This window comes from Haemaphysalis longicornis, unplaced genomic scaffold (genome assembly GCF_048455015.1).
Source record: "Haemaphysalis longicornis isolate Haplotype H1 unplaced genomic scaffold, Haemaphysalis longicornis Haplotype H1 scaffold_6, whole genome shotgun sequence".
NCBI lineage: Eukaryota > Metazoa > Arthropoda > Arachnida > Ixodida > Ixodidae > Haemaphysalis > Haemaphysalis longicornis.
In genome coordinates, this window is record NW_027526407.1 from 149441362 (window position 1) to 149458868 (window position 17507).

The following is a 17507-nucleotide window of genomic DNA, read 5'->3' on the forward strand; positions in this document are numbered from 1 at the left end:
AAGGCGTCACCTTAAAACTTTGGCGTCTCCTATTTGCACGTGGTTTTCCCCTAGCAGGCGTCTTTGATCTTGAGTGGCCTCTGCGTGGCTTTGTCGCGTTGATTTTCTTCGTTGCTTGTTTTTTTTTATTGCGTTACCAATGGATAAGGCACATCGGCAAAAGTATTCTCCGTTGATCAGTGGACACAGCGCTTCAGAAGGACATAGAACAAACAGCTCGTGTATACAGGGGAGGAGTCCGTAAAGTTGGCTGCGGTGTCGCGGCGGACGGGCATCCGGCGTCTCGGCCGATCGGGCGGGGTCGAGGTGGCGGCGGTTCGAGCATGGTTTGCGTTTCTCGGTGTGTCTGGGACGACTCGCGGATTTTTCTCGCAAACGGCGTGCGCAAACATCCAGAAGCGGGCTTCTGAAGCGAGAACAGTCCTTAGAACATCGACTCAAAAAAAAAAAAAAATGCACATATAACACACACACACACACAACGTTTATAGGTGCTAAAAATCCTATATATGCCCATATCGTCAAAATAGATGCTAAGAAGCCCGTATTGCCAAAATAGGCACCACGATAAACTATTGTTTAAAATGCGTCCCTTTCCTTATAGTCCATGCTTATATGTTAAATAGGGTTGATACGGACTCACGGGAAAAATTGGCATTTCGCCTAAAGTTCCGGTCTCTAGTGGTGATTATGTATATAGTTGACGTCGCTTAGGCGCTTCAGCATTACGGGTGTGTTGGCAAAAAGTGGCGCAGACTGCGTTCCCGACGTGTCCAGAGCCATACGAAGTCCTCTGGAGTGTAGTTGACTTCAGGCTGACGTTCGTGGGAACGTTCATTCGACTTCGTGGCTGGAAGGTGCGAGTACGAAGGCGATCTCGTCGATACGCTTCTTCTGCCAAGCGCAGATTTCGGGCAACCCATGAATTGTCGGAACGGGACAGAGGGAACATGCTATCAATGAAACTGTGCGGGACTGGGGCGTAATGAAACCAATAATTTCGTCCTTCGCATTATTGTATGCGTATGCAACGAAGGGGGTACGGTATCCCAGTTTTTATAATCACATGCGACATGTCATGTTTATGGTGTTGTTCGGGCGGTGGGTTAATCCTTCGGTCTGCGGCCGGGTGGGCGTTGAATGGCAAAAGTCGGTGCAGCAAAAATGGAGGAACTCTGCAACCAGTCCGCCGTAAACTATCTTCCGCGGTCACTAATTATAACGTTGTGCAAGAGAAACTACGCCACGTCTGCAGCTAAAACTACAGCAGCAGTTTCGGCGTACATCGTGAGATGGTCAACGCACACACTCACCCAACGGTTTCCACTTGGGCTAATCTTTAGCAATTGGTCTACCAAATGATGCCGAATTTTTTAAAATGGAGCTGTGGCCGGATTTACAGGCTGCAGTTATCCTGAAGGGGATGTCGAAGACATTTTATATAGCCGGCACTGGGAGCAGTCGGCGACGTTCGGTTATCAGGCTTAAATTGAATACGCATTTGCCATTTGGGACTTCTAACAAAGCATATCTATAGTTGAGCGAATGGAATCCCTTCAAAGTCGTGCCGGCACGGTCGTTTCACCTTTTCAGATTATCCACGTCATACCAGCGTCACGGCTCTTAAACTTCGTGCGTCCTTACCAATCCTTTCACATCGGCGTAAACTGTCACGGTTATCATTGTTTCATAAACTGTCATCATCATCATCATCACCAGCCTATCTACGCCCACTGCAGGGCAAAGGCCTCTCCCATTATTCTCCAATTACCTCGGTCTTGTGCCAACTGTGACCAATTTATCCCCGCAAACTTCTTCATCTCATCTGCCCATCTAACTTTCTGCCGCCCCCTGCAACGCTTGCCTTCTCTAGGGATCCACTCTGTTACCCTTAATGACCAGCGGTTATCTTGCCTTCGCATTACATGCCCTGCCCACGTCCATTTCTTTTTCTTAATTTCTACTAATATGTCTTTAACACCAGTTTGCTCCCTGACCCACTCCGCTCTCTTCTTGTCCCTTAATGTTACACCTATCATTTTCCGCTCCATTGCCCGCTGAGTCGTTCTCAATTTAAGTTGAACCCTCTTAGTGAGCCTCCAAGTTTCTGCCCCGTAGGTGAGTACCGGTAAGATGCAGCTGTCATACACTTTCTTCTTCAGCGACAATGGTAGGCTGCTATTCATTATCTGAGAATGTCTGCCATATGCACCCCACCCCATTCTGATCCTTCTAATTATCTCTGCCTCATGGTTGGGATCTGGGGTCACAACTTGGCCTAAGTAGATATATTCGCTTACCACTTCCACTGCCTCGCCACCTATCTCAAACTGCTGTGAAGTCCCGAGGTTATTGATCATTACTTTAGTTTTCTGCATATTCATTTTCTGCATAATTAATTCTCTAGGTATAATGAGGCCCAATATCCGAAGGTAAGGGAAATTAGGGACAGGGTGATTATTTATGTATAATTCTGGTTCTGGTATACTGTGTGCGGTCTTGCGGGTAGATCTCTTGCTGAGCGTTAGTAAACCAGACTTTTCGGGGGCGCACTCCAGTCCTCTGGATTGGAGATATCGTTGGGCGGCGTCAATTGCCATTTGAAGGGCCTCTTCCTGATCTCCGATTGATCCAGCGGGTGTCCATAGCGTGAGGTCATCGGCATACAAAGCGTGTCGGAGATGCGGAATATCTTGGAGCAGGGGTGGGAGGTCCTTCATGGCAAGGTTAAAGAGTAGGGGTGAAATAACCGAGCCTTGAGAAGTTCCTCAGGGAATTGCTGAAAAAGTGTCGGATCGCAGTTGGCCGATGCGCACAGTGGCGGTTCGGTTGCTAAGAAATGCCGCGACGTAGTTGTAAAGTCTAGGCCCGCAGTTGGTAGTAGCTAGCCCTTGTAGGATGGTTTGGTGCGTGACATTGTCGAATGCCCCTTTTATATCAAGTGCAACAATAGAATATTTGTGATTGTTTGAGAGTTTCAATAGTGTGTCTTCTTTAAGCTGCAGCAGGATGTCTTGGGTAGAGAGATGGGGCCGAAATCCATACATGGTGGTTTGGAAGTAGGTATTGTCCTCTATGTAGTGGGCGAGACGATTTCGGAACTTCTGCGCATTTTCCGGCATTAAAGAAACTTAAGCCTCACAAAATATTGAACAGCTAACCCGGGAGGGTTTAGTGCCTTGCTTTTACGGCCAAGCTCTAAATAAGCCTACCCCCCGTATGCGTTCCCCGCATCCGTTCCAGTGGGGGTAGCCTGGGCGACCTGCGTCAGCGAGCTTGCTCGATTCACCCTTCCCGGACAGATCGCGGGCAGTTCGAGGGCCACTTTCGGACCGGAAGTTGCGCGCCGGATCGCGTCCCGAGCAGCCGACGGACAGTCCAGTTCTGCTAATCGAGCAGTCCCAGTGCGATACTGCTTGCACTGGCTTGCATGCACAAAACGTTCAGTTCATACTCGTTAAGGGGGCCGGGAACTCACGAGGAGGCGTAAGCAATAGACATAATTGGCGGTAGCGTAAAGCTACTTCAAAGGGACATGAAGACAAAGCAAAACTTTGTTCAATTTGAAAGAACTAGCTTTCCGCAACTCACTCCACTCCATTCCAGCCAAGAAGGACGTTCTTAACAACAACAACAAAAGAAACGGGAGCATTTTTGTAAAACTTTGAAATTTGGCGCTACGGTGACGCAAGATGGGAAGAGGTGACGTAATATAGGCCAGCACTAAAACAGTTATCACTGATCAGTGTGAATTCGAAGTGCACGTTAGCACTTAAGTGATACAATCAAACGAAACTACCGGTTCCACTACAATAGCCCTGCCATATTTCTTTGCGGTTGCTTAGGTTCTGGGAGGTCAACGAGATTCTGTGACGTCATAGACGTCTGCGACGTCTTTGCCCGAAAGTGGCTAGGGAGTCGCCGCTGCTTCACGTGTCTTCCTTAATAATGTCTCGATTATTTACTTGAATTTTGAGATACAATTGCTATCATTATTGTCGAGACGACGCTGTCTTACTAATTAACCAAACTTGTATTTCCTCTTCATGACCCATTTCAATAAAACGTCTTGTTGTCGGGAGAGTTGATTCATGATTACATGCACAGCCTCCGTCTGTTCGTTGTCCTTGTCGTCACTGCAGTTAGACTCGGTGTGGAGCGCAGAGGGTTTATGACTCTTTTCTTTTTCTTTTCGCGGCCCTAGGTTAATCAGTGAGTGTTTGTTGCGCTCGCATCTTCGGCGACGTTGCCCTCTGGCCGATACGAATTTTAGCCGCCGCCATGACGGTGACGTACACGGCGGAGGTGGCCACTTCAAAAGGCTTCGGCTGCTTCTGGAGGCTTCTGCTCAGGTGAGTGCTCTTCTGCGCGCCGGCTGATGAACGGCTGTCCAACTGATGGAATCGTCCTCTCGTGTGCCTTAAGCATAGACACGTACGTTCGTTCTGGGCGCCATCAGCTCGAACCTGGAAGATCAGTGACAGCTGGTAATGGGCGGCCGCGACTGCAGCCGTAGAGTTACAGGACCCCAGCGGCTTCTGCCCTCCTCTAGAGGAAGGCGTCATTCTCCCCCCCCCCCCCAAAAAAAAAACTTTTATGAAGTTATCAAAGCGAAAGATTTCTAGTGGGACCGATGGCGTCCTGTCAGTAAACTAATGAGTTTCCCTGTAGACCGGTTGGTCGACCGAAAAGCTCTGATAAGATATCTGGACACATGGCGTGTGCGTGAAACCGGACTTGCATTGTGTAAGAACACGTACTTTAAAATTGCGAGAAAGGAACGCTTCTAGATAAGACAATACACGCATCGATCATAAACCACGTATCCTAGATCGATCGTAGATTCGTTAATATAGTGCGCGAAAAATCGTCGCAGGGGTTCGTTCTTCGTTTAAAATTTGGATGTTTGGAGGTTTGACGATCGATTGGACGCTCTTTTAGCGAAGGCTTGACGCACTTTTGGCGCAGTTTTTTTTTGTGAGAAAGCTTTCGTTCTTCTCTAAACATTCTTTAGGAATGGATTGTTAAGTTTTTTGTCTTCTCCGGACTGTTTGGCCTGTGACTGCGGTTATGTCCGGGTTGCGTCATTACGTTTTGTAGATTATACAGAAGTGAGCGCAGCTGGCGTCACCTAATGGTTCGCCTTCAACACTTAAAACGTTATTTCGACGAAGTGCTAAACAGCACCCGGTCGTTTTTACTTCGTGGTTTCGAGGCAGAGCATATGGTTCTTCTTGTAATGGCCCGATTTCGAATCGCCCGCAACCACGCGGGATTTTCAGTCAGGCTTCTTGCATGTAAAAATGTTCTGAACCTGTTCCTGTACTTATTTTTTCTTAAAAAGCGGTGGTTCGGTGTTTTTTTTTTTTAGGTTGCTTTAAACACAGTGTGCAAGACTATCACCGTGTTTTTACTCTTCGTCTGTTTACGAGACAAGACGTAGACACAACCTGACTACAGCACGAATACAGCAACGCACCAATTGTTTCAAATATTCCTTTTCATTCTGTTTTTCCGTGGGCAATCGTGGGCTATAGCCTAAATAATGACGTGTTGTCACAAAGAGCACATTTTCTGCTTTTGACAATTCACTGCAGTAATCATTGTAATATATAGTCCGACGCAAGTCTCAAAAAACAAAAACAAACATGTTTACTAACGTTTCGACTGGTGGTCCAGTCTTCATCGGAGTAATGGGCTTCATCGGAGTTACTCCGATGAAGACTGGACCACCAGTCGAAACGTTAGTAAACATGTTTGTTTTTGTTTTTTGAGACTTGCGTCGGACTCTACTTTTTGATATTTTTTCTGGACCATTGGAAACCTCTTTTGTTCGACCGTATATATATATATATAGTAAAAAATGGGTATAGCTTCTAACAAAACTGTTTATTGGTCGACGTTTCGATCGGATGCCGATCTTTCTCAAGACAACATTTCGTATTTCTGTGCACGTATTTATAAGCTCGTCGTCCAACGACGCCGAAAAAAGAGAGAGGGGGGATTTGGGGAGAGAGGTAGCAACAAACACGCTCTCGGCGAGGTGAGGTGAAGGTTTGCAAAAAAGAGAGAGAAAAAAAAAAAAAGAGAAAACGCAAAACCAAAAACAAACCTAAACATGCAGAAAAGGGAGAGAAGTACACAACTCTTTCAAAAACACTGTCCTCCATCGTTCGTCAGCTTGTAGAACGAGTGACAGGTAGCGCCCACTTCAGAGGGGGGCCGCTCTGCTTAAGAAACGAAAGCGCAAAGCAGTAACAGGGACGCTCTCACACCATCACTGGGAGGCACAAAATTCTAATGGTCACTGACCTTACGGGAAGAGTTTACAGGAAGCGGTCGCAGCCGCACACATATCTCAGTGACGCCAACCCCACAAAACAAACAGGCAGGCTCGTTAAGAGTGTAGGTACGATCTCCGCACTGTGGCTCAAAGCATGCACGATTCTGCCTACCGGCAGGACGGGCGAGTGCCATTCATCATTCTTAGCTCTATTCTTTTGCCCTGCCCGGGCAGCCGACAGGGTCGTCCCTGACCATGAACCAGGGAGAAGGAGCTTAACTAATCCTCTAACCGCACGCGGGAGTCGCGCGGGTCCTTTGTTGGAGTAAACGGCGGCGGGCGCCTCGATGTTGTTTGTGGCATATGCCGCCTGTGCGGACACCCCAGGAAGGGAATAAATAAAATAAGAATAGCTTGATTACTTGTTTAAATAACACAGAGACTTAATTTAGATAGGGGATTATTCTGCAGCCAGATTATCAACAGCATGTATAGACGACATAATGCCCGGGCTAACATTCATTCCTGCCTTTACGGTGTTGAATTTGTAAATAATGTAAGATTCACGTTGTTCGCGTTCTCTTGTAGTAGAAAATCCACTCTGTAAAAGTGTGACCCTGATGGAGTCGAACGGGTGGTTTTCGGAGTTAATATGTCGTGATAAGGGTAGATCCGGGAGTGAACGAACATGTGCGCGATGGTTGTTGAAGCGCATGCGGAATGCCGTGTCCGTCTGGCCAATGTATTGGATGCCACAAACACCGCACTCCAGAAGGTACACCACATTAGAAGAGTCGCAGTCGAGTGTCGCGTGAATTAGATGCTTGAAATTTGAGTTGGTGCTTTCTGCCACCGTGGTTGTCTGCATGTGTTTACATACGCGGCACCGTGCCTTTCCGCATGGTCGACACCCACCCTTGGGTGCCCTCTCAGTTTTGGCGTGTACGAGGTAATCTTTAATATTTTTGGGGCGCCTGTATACGACCCGAGGAGGTGTGGGGAAGATTTTCGAAAGCCGTTCACTCTGTTGTAGCATGTTGAAGTGCTTTTTCAAGATTTTGTTTATGTTTGGGGAGTTGCCCCCGAACGTCAAAACTAGGTTGCCTCTCCCCTTCTGATTTAGTTCCCTTTCATGGTGCAGCAACTCTTGGCGATCAAGGTTGACCGCTTTGCAAATAGCGTCGTTGACTATGGGTGGTGGGTATTGTTGCTTCGCGAGTACATTGCGCAAGTTTTCTGCGTTTGCTTCGAAGTCCTCGGTGCGGGAACAAATTCTCCTAAATCGGTGGGCCTGCGAGTATGGGATACTCGTTTTGCAGTGGCGCGGATGACAACTGTCGAAGTGCAGATACTGCTGCCTATCGGTAGGTTTTTTGTACACGGTAGTGATCAGTTCTCCTTTGTCTGTATTTATATGCACGTCAAGGAAATTGATTTCCGTGGTTGAATACGTATAAGTGAATGCGATGCTTGGATGGGCCTTGTTGAAACACTCGATGAAGTCGATTAAGTCATCCTCCGTACCGGTCCAAATAAGGAATACATCGTCCAGAAAGCGTTTGTAAAAGAATGGCTTAATTTCGCGGGTTGATAGAAATTTTGTTTCGAGATCGTTCATGAATATATTAGCGTAGTTGGGTGCCATTCGAGTACCCATCGCAGTGCCGTTTATTTGTAGGTAATACTGATTGTGGAATTCAAAGCTATTTAATTCCAGCACTAGCTTGGTCAAAGTTTCAATGACTTGTGGGCTTGGCGACTCATGGTCCCGATGTATGCTATAGGATTCAACCAGGGCTTCAATCCCATCTCGGTGAGGTATATTTGTGTACAGAGAAGTTACATCTAGAGTTACAAGGAAGGCGCCATCAGGGATTTTTATGTTGTCGATTTCCCGTAGGAAGTGGTTAGTATCACGAAGATACGACGAATGGGTAGCGGGTATTTGCTTAATCAGGGAGTCTATGTAGCTTGATATTGGTTCGGTGAGAGTGCCTCTTCCCGAAATTATTGGCCTACCAGGGTTCCCTTCTTTATGAACTTTAGGCAGCATGTAAAACCTTCCTGGCGTTGCGTGTGCTGCTGTGAGTGCTTTACAGAGGCGTGGCTCTATTTCCCCAATTTTGACAAGATTATTTAGTGTAGTTGTTATTATTTCCTGATGTTCAACAGTTGGATCCGCGTCAAGTTTTTGGTAGAAAAATTCGTTATTTAACTGACGGTGGCCTTCTTGAATGTAGTCTGGTTTACTAAGTATTACAATACCTCCACCCTTATCGGCCGGTTTTATGACAATGTCTGTTCGATCACCCAGTGCCTTGAGTGCCTCGCGCTCCTCTTTAGAAAGGTTCTGGGCCCCTGGTTTGCGAGCGTTATAAGCCCGCAGGACGTCTCTTTGAACGGCCTCAATGTACGAGTCCAAGTGTTTTTCCCGCTCTGATTTCGGTGTCCACTGCCGCCCTACATTGACGGAGGTTGGGGCAGTGCGCTCCTTGTCCGGCTTATCGAAAAAATATTCTTCTAGGCGTAAATTTCGTGAAAAATTGTCCAGATCTTTCAGCAAGCTAAACTCATTGTATCGGCCGGTACTTGGGCAAAATGTCAAACCGCGCGAGATTAACGACCGCTCATGAATAGTAAGCTGTACCCCGGAGAGGTTAATTATGTTTTCATCTATGTTCTTTTGAGTTTTTGATATTTCTTTCGACTTGCAGCTGCAGCTAGTGATACCATCCTTCGCCCAGGTGGTCTCGAACAGTCCCTCTGCTAGCAGTAGAGAACCGGCGCCCAGCCCGGTCGCTCGTCTGAACGTTCACCAAAGGCTTACAGCTGGGAGTGCGCGTACAACTGTGACCCCCCAGAAAGGTGACGCAGCGTCTGCGGACTCCACGTGGAAACCCAGCGAAACACCTTGCAGCGTTCGTTCTGGGGCTATCAACAAAAAACCCAAAAAGCCTCGTAAAGCACCGCAACCAGCCAAACCCATCGCGAGATCAAACAGCGCACCACCTGAACAACCCCAAGGCCCGGACCAAGGGCTCTCAGCCACAAGCGCATCTCCGTCGGAAAACCTGCAGACGATCGAGCCCAAGCCCGGGAAATCAGAACTCAACTCACGGACTTCAACGAGCCCACAACCTTCTGACCCCCAGCCGAGCGCGAGAGACTGCGAGATTCTGGAATCCAGTCCAGAAAACGAGAAAAGCCCTGCCACCCCCGCCGTCAAAAGGTACGATCTCCGAAAACACTGTGGCTCTGCACGTCGTATTTGCATGAATTGACATACTGGCCGCGCAAATGTTCCGACCTCCTCTCCCTCAGATGACACGCGTGATCAGCTGCTGACGCCTAATTTTTTTAAGATAAGGAAAACAATTGACAAGCGGGTGCGCCATGATCTACATGTGCGTACACTCAAAATATACCTAAAGGCTGGGATCGCCCCCCGGGGCCTTCTTCTATCATTAACACCATCGATGCATACGTTTAACAAACGTGAAACACAAAATTGGAACGAAACACTTAAATCCGCATCACTTCAGCTAACTAAAATCGTAGTGGATCATTGTGATAATACACTCGCGTCTCTGAGGGCGGAGGAGCTTCGTGCTAGGAATAATATTGTCCTTTCTGCGCTGGAGGCCAGCGAACTGGAACTGTTCGAGAAAAAGAAGACAGATGAAATAATGAGAATCAAAATTAAAAAATTGTCAAGGGATAAAGTTCCATACTCAAACGAGTTTTCTGTTCCATACTCAAACGAGTTTTCTCAAATCAATTCAGCTCCGCACCACACAGACATTGGAAATTCCAAAATTACACCCCCAATTCCACCCTGCAAGTCGAAAGAAATATCAAAAACTCAAAAGAACATAGATGAAAACATAATTAACCTCTCCGGGGTACAGCTTACTATTCATGAGCGGTCGTTAATCTCGCGCGGTTTGACATTTTGCCCAAGTACCGGCCGATACAATGAGTTTAGCTTGCTGAAAGATCTGGACAATTTTTCACGAAATTTACGCCTAGAAGAATATTTTTTCGATAAGCCGGACAAGGAGCGCACTGCCCCAACCTCCGTCAATGTAGGGCGGCAGTGGACACCGAAATCAGAGCGGGAAAAACACTTGGACTCGTACATTGAGGCCGTTCAAAGAGACGTCCTGCGGGCTTATAACGCTCGCAAACCAGGGGCCCAGAACCTTTCTAAAGAGGAGCGCGAGGCACTCAAGGCACTGGGTGATCGAACAGACATTGTCATAAAACCGGCCGATAAGGGTGGAGGTATTGTAATACTTAGTAAACCAGACTACATTCAAGAAGGCCACCGTCAGTTAAATAACGAATTTTTCTACCAAAAACTTGACGCGGATCCAACTGTTGAACATCAGGAAATAATAACAACTACACTAAATAATCTTGTCAAAATTGGGGAAATAGAGCCACGCCTCTGTAAAGCACTCACAGCAGCACACGCAACGCCAGGAAGGTTTTACATGCTGCCTAAAGTTCATAAAGAAGGGAACCCTGGTAGGCCAATAATTTCGGGAAGAGGCACTCTCACCGAACCAATATCAAGCTACATAGACTCCCTGATTAAGCAAATACCCGCTACCCATTCGTCGTATCTTCGTGATACTAACCACTTCCTACGGGAAATCGACAACATAAAAATCCCTGATGGCGCCTTCCTTGTAACTCTAGATGTAACTTCTCTGTACACAAATATACCTCACCGAGATGGGATTGAAGCCCTGGTTGAATCCTATAGCATACATCGGGACCATGAGTCGCCAAGCCCACAAGTCATTGAAACTTTGACCAAGCTAGTGCTGGAATTAAATAGCTTTGAATTCCACAATCAGTATTACCTACAAATAAACGGCACTGCGATGGGTACTCGAATGGCACCCAACTACGCTAATATATTCATGAACGATCTCGAAACAAAATTTCTATCAACCCGCGAAATTAAGCCATTCTTTTACAAACGCTTTCTGGACGATGTATTCCTTATTTGGACCGGTACGGAGGATGACTTAATCGACTTCATCGAGTGTTTCAACAAGGCCCATCCAAGCATCGCATTCACTTATACGTATTCAACCACGGAAATCAATTTCCTTGACGTGCATATAAATACAGACAAAGGAGAACTGATCACTACCGTGTACAAAAAACCTACCGATAGGCAGCAGTATCTGCACTTCGACAGTTGTCATCCGCGCCACTGCAAAACGAGTATCCCATACTCGCAGGCCCACCGATTTAGGAGAATTTGTTCCCGCACCGAGGACTTCGAAGCAAACGCAGAAAACTTGCGCAATGTACTCGCGAAGCAACAATACCCACCACCCATAGTCAACGACGCTATTTGCAAAGCGGTCAACCTTGATCGCCAAGAGTTGCTGCACCATGAAAGGGAACTAAATCAGAAGGGGAGAGGCAACCTAGTTTTGACGTTCGGGGGCAACTCCCCAAACATAAACAAAATCTTGAAAAAGCACTTCAACATGCTACAACAGAGTGAACGGCTTTCGAAAATCTTCCCCACACCTCCTCGGGTCGTATACAGGCGCCCCAAAAATATTAAAGATTACCTCGTACACGCCAAAACTGAGAGGGCACCCAAGGGTGGGTGTCGACCATGCGGAAAGGCACGGTGCCGCGTATGTAAACACATGCAGACAACCACGGTGGCAGAAAGCACCAACTCAAATTTCAAGCATCTAATTCACGCGACACTCGACTGCGACTCTTCTAATGTGGTGTACCTTCTGGAGTGCGGTGTTTGTGGCATCCAATACATTGGCCAGACGGACACGGCATTCCGCATGCGCTTCAACAACCATCGCGCACATGTTCGTTCACTCCCGGATCTACCCTTATCACGACATATTAACTCCGAAAACCACCCGTTCGACTCCATCAGGGTCACACTTTTACAGAGTGGATTTTCTACTACAAGAGAACGCGAACAACGTGAATCTTACATTATTTACAAATTCAACACCGTAAAGGCAGGAATGAATGTTAGCCCGGGCATTATGTCGTCTATACATGCTGTTGATAATCTGGCTGCAGAATAATCCCCTATCTAAATTAAGTCTCTGTGTGGTTTAAACAAGTAATCAAGCTATTCTTATTTTATTTATTCCTTTCCTGGGGTGTCCGCACAGGCGGCATATGCCACAAACAACATCGAGGCGCCCGCCGCCGTTTACTCCAACAAAGGACCCGCGCGACTCCCGCGTGCGGTTAGAGGATTAGTTAAGCTCCTTCTCCCTGGTTCATGGTCAGGGACGACCCTGTCGGCTGCCCGGGCAGGGCAGAAGAATAGAGCTAAGAATGATGAATGGCACTCGCCCGTCCTGCCGGTAGGCAGAATCGTGCATGCTTTGAGCCACAGTGCGGAGATCGTACCTACACTCTTAACGAGCCTGCCTGTTTGTTTTGTGGGGTTGGCGTCACTGAGATATGTGTGCGGCTGCGACCGCTTCCTGTAAACTCTTCCCGTAAGGTCAGTGACCATTAGAATTTTGTGCCTCCCAGTGATGGTGTGAGAGCGTCCCTGTTACTGCTTTGCGCTTTCGTTTCTTAAGCAGAGCGGCCCCCCTCTGAAGTGGGCGCTACCTGTCACTCGTTCTACAAGCTGACGAACGATGGAGGACAGTGTTTTTGAAAGAGTTGTGTACTTCTCTCCCTTTTCTGCATGTTTAGGTTTGTTTTTGGTTTTGCGTTTTCTCTTTTTTTTTTTTTCTCTCTCTTTTTTGCAAACCTTCACCTCACCTCGCCGAGAGCGTGTTTGTTGCTACCTCTCTCCCCAAATCCCCCCTCTCTCTTTTTTCGGCGTCGTTGGACGACGAGCTTATAAATACGTGCACAGAAATACGAAATGTTGTCTTGAGAAAGATCGGCATCCGATCGAAACGTCGACCAATAAACAGTTTTGTTAGAAGCTATACCCATTTTTTACTATTTGCTACGGCAACCAAAGACAGCCCTTCTCGCAATATATATATATATTTGTACTTTGTACTTCGTACTTTATTTGCTTTTGTTGGTTGTTTGCCACTTACCATGGGTGTTCATTTATCTGTACCACCCCTGCCATGATCTCGTAAAAGATCGCAATATAAATAAATAAATAAATATACAAACAAAAGAACCCAGGCTCTGCGCCATGCAGGAAGGGACGCTTCTGTATACAGCAGACGGAATGGAAAGTCACGTCTGGGTTGTAGTCGCCGTAGCAGTGGCCATCCCTCTCGGGGTTGGCGGACGTGTGACGACTGAGCGCGTGCGCGGGCGGGTGTGCACGTGCAGGTGGCGGGGCAGCATCTACAAGCTGGTGTGGCCGGACCTGAGCGTGTACCTGATCGCCTACTACGCCATTTCGCTCGTCTACCGCTTCCTGCTCAGCGACGAGAGGAAAGTGTGAGCGCCTCCTTCCCTCCTCCTCCACTCTCTCAGAGGCTCCCTGTGCGCTTATCGCTCCCTATGCGCTTATCGAATAGGTTCGCATTCTTTCCTCGCAATTCATTATTTTACGCTAGGAGGTGCCTTGGGGATAGGTTCAGTCAAAGGGACGTACACTCAAGTCAAAATGCAAGCTGCTCTATTTAGATAAATTAGCTCACCGAGAACACTAATATACCACTAGTGCGCGTGACTTTTTAAAAAATAAAGTAGAAAATAGCGAGAACGTGAAGACCGGTGCCGGCGCCACAGGCTACACTACGAAACTTGCACCGGGAGTACTTGAATCGTCTGGCGTGCGAAACGTCTTTCCTGGCTTCCGCTGGATGGGACTACACGCTTATAATTGGGGCGGCGTTGCCGCTTCTCGAGGAAGCGTGTGGGCTACGCACGAGGGGTTTGTTCGAAGCCAAGACTCGTGGGGCTTCAAAAGGACAATATTTTTTTTTTCAGGTTCCCCTTTCAGCCTCCACACCCACTCCTCCAGCCCTCCTGCTTCTCCGACTAAAGAAACGTAAAAGACAGCGTTACCAACAGGTCACACCCCCCTGGGTATCTTGCCAACATTGTCTCCTGCAGCAGATCCGAGGAAGTATTCATTAACAAGCTATGCGCGGATGCCGCCTACACTCCTCACATTACCCAGAAATGGACAGGATGCCCCAACACGCACCCACGATTGCCCTACTGCAACACTGACGTCAAATCAGATCTTCACCACCTAGTGTGGACGTGGCCACACTTTGCCAAACATCGCCCAAAGTTTAACAAACCATAATCCCGACACCCTACCACATGAAGCACATACTGGATTAGACGCATCTTTATTGCGAACAATTGCCGCTTTTGCAGTTAAGAGTGGTCTGGCGCGAGTAGTCTAACTGGGGCCGACCCCGGTGAAGATTTTCAGGCCCCCATAACACGAATCCCCTCTTTGAATACGGACCTTAGTAATCCCCTTCCTTCAATCCCTCTCCCCACTCTACGGCAAACGCCCTCCTTGCTCCAAACAAAAGACTCAATCAATCAATCAATCAATCAATCAATCAATCAATCAATCAATCAATCAATCAATCAATCAATCAATCAATCAATCAATCAATCAATCAATCAATCAATCAATCAATCAATCAACAAAGCGTCAGTAGCTCGATTGATTGTAGGGTTTAACGCGCCGACGCAACGCAGGCGATGAGACGCGTCGTAGTGGAGGGCTCCGGATTAATTTTGACCCCCTGGGGGTCTTTAACGTGCGCCGAAATCTCCTACACACGGGCGTTTTCGCTTTTCGCCTCCATCAGAAAAGCGGCCGCCGCGGCCGGGAATCGACCCCGCGACCTCGTGCTGAGCAGCGCAACGCCTTAGCCACTGAGCCACCGCGGCGGGTTAAAACGTCAGTAGCGATCCCAGTTCCCATGAATGAACATTTTGCTTAGTGGTCCGCAGCTGCACAGGACATGCGAATTCGGGACAGTACGAGGGATTTGACCGAAACTGACCGAACCGCTCGGTACGTGGTAGCGGTGGAATTCGGTTGCTTGTAGTATATATACCGCTATACATCACCGCTGCCTCGCTTGCTTCCGGTCTACCGTGACGCAAACAGCGAGTTTAATTAGCGAGAAATCGTTAATCAAACGCTGATCAAGCGCGAGGCAAACAACCACTGCAGCCGCTGTTTAATTTCATCACGTTTGATAAGCGTTTCATTAACGATTTCACGCGTATCAAGGCACCTTGCAGCCCCGAATCAACGCTGAAATGGCTATGGGAAGGTCAGACTTTCGTTTGATACCAGCTTCCTGGTTGCATTCAGTGCCTCTTTAATTGAAACATGAAGGCAACGTACAGCCGGCTACAAACAACACGAATGACAGAGCGCGTGGCTTGGACTGCCGCCAGAGCAACAAATCGATACATCTGGAGCAAGATAAAGTTCTCGGTGTGGCTGCGGCGGCTGGCAGAAGCCGCAACCGGTCTATATATATTTTTTCATTCTATAAATGGCACACTTCTAATAATTCGCACATCTTAAAATGCAGCAGGAGCTTATTGATGTGGGTGGGTTGGTGTAACATGCTCAAAGAAAAAAAAAGACAGCGCAATAAAAAGACAGTAGAACGCAACTACAGCGGATGGGCGCTAAAGCGTAATTTGCGCCAAGAAAGTTTTAGGCAAATTTGATTGATTGATTGTGGGGTTTAACGCACCGAAGCTTCACGGGCGATGAGGCGCGCCGTAGTAGATGGTACCGGATTAATTTTGACCACCTGGGTTTGTAGGGTTTAACGCGCCGACGCAACGAAGGCGATGAGGCCAGGCGCAGGCCCTCCACTACGGTAGTGGAGGGCTCCGTATTAATTTTGATCACATGGGGATCTTAAACGCGCGCTAAAATCTCGTGCACATTGACGTTTTCGCTGTTCGCCTCCATCAGGAAAGCGGCCGGTAGTCGAACCCGCGTCCTTAGGCTCAGCAGCACAACGCCTTAGCCACTGAGTCACCGCGGCGGGTAGTTTAAACAAGCAGCTGAATGAAACCAACAGGGCGAAAGGTGCGTGCAGCGACGGTGCAGAGAGCGAGCTACCTGTGCTCACACGTTTGGCAATCATTAGTAGGGACCGGAACTTCATGCGCGAAAACAAATCCCTGCCCCTTAACCTTCTCCTACCCCAGACCCTTTCCGACGGACGGCGTAGGCCGAGAACCACGTGGAAATAAATGTTTCAAACAAAACACACATACAAGGTTTCAGGCGCCTATAATAGGTACCGGAAATAGTAGTTGAGGCATATGTAGGCGTTAAATGCACTCGTTAAAGGGACTCTGCAACACTCCCGACACACGCTTTCACTATTTCCTTCGAGACTTGAAGCATTGTGAAAGCTGTACTTAACGCCAGCGCAAAGCGGCACTGCGTGATTTGCTCGTCGCAGCAGGTACGCCTTCCGTTTTTGCTTTGCTTTTGTGGCTTTTTTTATGAAGTGGCTATCGAATGCGTTCATTGCTGCAACTTGAGGGAAGCCGGCCAATAGCTCTTGCGTTTCTGCAATGACGTAATTCCCGCGGCCGAAGAACGGTAGCACCGGAAAAAAAAAAAGAAAATATTTTTGATAAAGTTTCAAAGTTACTATTCGATGGGCTCATTTTTGGCAGAGGTACTTTGCGACCGCCTCTTTATGTACTAAATGTGTTCGTTGATTACGTTGTGAACGCATTTAAGATTTACAAAAAAGTTGCAAAATAGTGTTGCAGGGCCCCTTTAAGGTATATATAATCGTCGTCGTCGTCGTCTCGTCGTCATCACCATCATCATAATCATGTCTACGCCCACTGCAGGGCAAACGGCCTCTCCAATAGCTGAATATGGAAAAACAGCGCTATAACGGGACAAAGAACGTGACAAGACTGGGCGCTTGGAATTGGAATTTCCATATTCAGTTATGTACCAACAAGCCCGCACCAGCACACTTTTTCAGTTCTCTCCAATAGATCTCCAATTATCCCGGTCCTGGGCTAACTAAGGGATGCACGTACGACTATGCCCCCTTTGCTCGCCCCCCAGCAGGCGCGAAAGTCGGCTTCACTGTTATAATGCCCTATTTGCGGTGGTGCGCCCTTTACAGGCGGCGGAGTTTTTTTTTCTTGGTAGTTATTTTGCCAACGCCACCGGATCAAGCTCAAGCGTCAGTAGCTCCGCCGTTAAAACGACTTTATTCGGTTGAAGCGGTCATGGCAGCCAATT

The 17507-nt window shown here is 47.7% G+C and overlaps 1 protein-coding gene across 1 annotated transcript in view; it reads left to right on the plus strand.

Moving 5' to 3' along the window:
- LOC144141195 (bestrophin-4-like) overlaps nt 1–17507 on the plus strand; it is a 94718-nt gene that overhangs the window by 12244 nt on the left and 64967 nt on the right. Inside the window, exons 2-3 of the mRNA XM_077672754.1 lie at nt 4205–4352; nt 13610–13720. Of these exons, the coding sequence (XP_077528880.1) occupies nt 4282–4352; nt 13610–13720 (182 nt within the window). The 5' untranslated portion in view covers nt 4205–4281. The remainder of the gene's footprint in view (nt 1–4204; nt 4353–13609; nt 13721–17507) is intronic.